Here is a 3,166-nt window from a genome sequence, read left to right as displayed (position 1 = left end):
AGCTAACGGATTTTCCTATTTGACTCTTTCTGTAGGGCGATGCTTCATCACACGTTGATGGTGACGACCACGACAGTGCTGATGATCAGCAGCACTATCAGCCTGGTGTCCACATGCACCATGGCATTGGTGATGATGCAGAGAATGTTGCTGCCAGCGGATAGAATGTTGCTACAGTCGATTCGGATATTGATGCATCTATTGGAGGAGAGGGGGACTTTCACTCAGTTGAGACTGAAGGCAACCTTGTATTAGTTGAGGCTGAAGGGGACCATCTTCAACAGATGACTCACGAAGGCAGCGCATCACGAGTGTCGTCACCAGATGTGTTTGGTGTCGAGCATCGGCTAGCTTAGATGTTAGACCCATTGAACGGGCACGGGTGAAATAGGTCAGCAAATACGTGGCAAGCCTGTATGTGGACCCGTAAATGAGTCGACGGGAGGTTAAGACGTCAATGGTGGAAGGGTACAAAGCGTTTAAGAAAGACGAGTGTGCGAGGTAAGCTGATAAATAATATTGCAAATATTGTTTTCGTATGGGACATTAATCCATCAATCATTTTGAAATTCATTCTGTTACACGTACAGGCATAACGTCGGGATCATAGGGGACTAAGGGCCCGACTTATTTCGAACATTACAAGACCCGAAAGAGGAGATGATAAGTGAACAAATAGACGCATGCCTCAACGTACTCTGTAAGCGAATGACAGGGCCAAAGTCGAGAATGTACAAGGCTCGTGCATGCGTCGTTGATACGATATTCTTCGTAAGTTTATTTACAACTTTATCAATTATGAAGATACTACGCTTATTAGGTCTTCCAGCTTGGCATTGGCAAGCTGGTGGCAACACCACAATTTGTTTAACATGAGGGGGGATGTCCCACTCACTAAGATGGCCTACCGGCCGAATAGACCTTACATAACCCTCAACCAAAACAGTTGTCTTGTAGTAGTCAGCGTAGAATTCAACGGCTTCATGTTTGTATTTATTAAAAAATACAATAAACTCAATATTTAAGCACACTATAAATGCTATGCCAATTAGGGTTCAAATAAAAAAAAGAGCAAAAAGATATTTTGACCTTATTGCTGCAACGGCATGGCTGCATGGGAGTAAATCTGTTTGGAACTTACAACACGAACACGTCTTCTTCAACAGGTTTACAAGTCCATCCATATTCCCATCTTTAACTTTAAACTTCAATCAGTTGATAGGTTTAACTACAAAGTGATGTGCATCATTGAACCATTTACTCAATTGCCTGGCAACCTAAGGGCTGAGGGGTGTGGTCACCTTGATGGCCTCCTCGTACCGATCATGGTACCAATGCTAGAACATGTCTCTAATGAACTCGATCAAAACAGTGATTGGCATTTGTCTTTCATGCTTCAAGCATGAGTTAACACATTCTGCAATGTTGGATGTCATGAGTTAGTATCGCCTAGCTGGTGAATGTGCACGTGCCCATCTCTCAGGGCCTATTCTCATAAGGTCAATGTGGGCTCCCACGTGAATCTACTGGATATGGTTCATATGTCTGTTGAAATCGGATACCTTATAGCAATCTTGAGCAAGGGTGAAAATCATAGAAAGGTCGTCGCGCTTGAAATTGTTCTTGAAGTTTTTCTTCAAGTGGTAACCACATAAACCGTGGTGCACTTCTGGGTATGCATTTCGGATTACTTTTTTAATGCCGAGATGTTGATCAGAAATGAAGATAGTGTTCTCAAGACAACCAATCGCATCACGCAGCTTGCTAAGAAACCACGTCCATGAGTATTTGTCCTCAACATGGTCGATACCAAATGCAACTGGATATACGCACTCGTTCTCGTTGTTGCATACAACGACAAACAGAACACCCTTGAACCTGCCTTTCAAATGTGTCGCATCAATTACAACCGTAAGATGCATTACATCCCTAAACCCCCGAATATAAGCCCTATACGACCAGAAACAATATTTGAATCTTTTTGCCTCATCAGTAGTCACTGCAATGACTGTGTCAGGATTTTCTTTTTCCAACATATAAAAGTACGAAGGTAATAGTTGAAATGACTCCTCCGGGGGACCAAAAACAAGCATTTTCGCATACTCCTTCGCTTGCCATGCCTTACCATACAAGCATTCCAATCCCCACTGCACCCTCATCTCATCAATTATGTCCTTAGGTCTCAATGCTACTCCACTAGCTTGAAGCTTGTGTGACAGAAGTTCACCGATTATCTTCGCACTCGCCGTGGGGAATCGCCCTTGCAAACCATCGACAGTACACGTGTGTACTTTGTGAAATGTCCAAACTTGCCAATATTCTCCTTCAAGTAATTTCGATGCACGCACATCGAACTTGCATGCCTTGTCCTTGCAACCAATCTCATAACGACCTTTACATGACCTTTTTACTCTTATCCCAAAATGCTCTTTTAGAGCGAATATATTCAAAGCTCGTTTCAACTCAGCCTTTGAGGAAAACATTCTTCCTTTGTATATGTGATCATCAGCACATCTCAACTCCTCAGTGGTAACTATTTGGAAGGAGAACCTCTCTGCACTTGGAATTACCCACGTACTACATATCCCTCTATTTTTCGTATCCTGATAACTGTCATCCAGCAATGTATCAGGGGAACAAATCCCGGTCTCACCAGCGATGGGGTTATTGTATATGGGGTCATCACAACATACATCCCTACATCAACACCTCCAACAGGATCTGTTTCGTCTTCGACATTATTTCTAATTGGAATGTTACTATCATAAAGCCAGTCATTGTCTAAACTGCCATCAATCCCATCATCTGAATTGTCATCAAATTTATCTTCACCGGCAGGGAACAAATCCTCATTTCCCTCATTAGATGTAGTATTATCCTCGAGCGTCGCAATGTCACCCTCCAACGTTGTAGTGTTGTTCTCAAGTCTGATATTCTCATTTAAAAATGCCATTACACCCTCTATAGTTTCACTCGATCGTTGCATTGGTTGACTAGAAGCAAGTAATTGGTTTGATGCACATCCTGATCAGAATTGTGCAGCCAACTGTTCTGTGAATGTCGTCTCTTTATCAGGCAGCACAAACTCTTCTGCATACATCAATTGCCATTGTTGTGGGTTATGGACCGAATGCAGTAGTATGTTTGAAACATTGTAAATCTCATT

The 3,166-nt window shown here is 42.5% G+C and overlaps 1 protein-coding gene across 1 annotated transcript; it reads right to left on the bottom strand.

Annotated features, from left to right (window-relative positions):
- Positions 1 to 1,523: 1,523 nt before the first annotated feature.
- On the bottom strand, positions 1,524 to 2,953 carry LOC110423491 (uncharacterized). The gene is made up of 2 exons (XM_021437705.1): positions 2,694 to 2,953; positions 1,524 to 2,610 (listed from the first exon to the last, which is right to left on the bottom strand). The coding sequence occupies exons 1-2, from the start codon at positions 2,951 to 2,953 to the stop codon at positions 1,524 to 1,526; spliced, it is 1,347 nt and encodes a 448-aa protein (XP_021293380.1).
- Between the last annotated feature and the right edge of the window lie 213 nt (positions 2,954 to 3,166).

Source organism: Theobroma umbraticum, unplaced genomic scaffold, assembly GCF_002168275.2.
Source record: "Theobroma umbraticum cultivar Fairchild unplaced genomic scaffold, ASM216827v3 scaffold_20.0, whole genome shotgun sequence".
NCBI lineage: Eukaryota > Viridiplantae > Streptophyta > Magnoliopsida > Malvales > Malvaceae > Theobroma > Theobroma umbraticum.
Note: the sequence above shows the minus strand (reverse complement) of the source record. Positions and strands in the feature narration are given on the sequence as shown.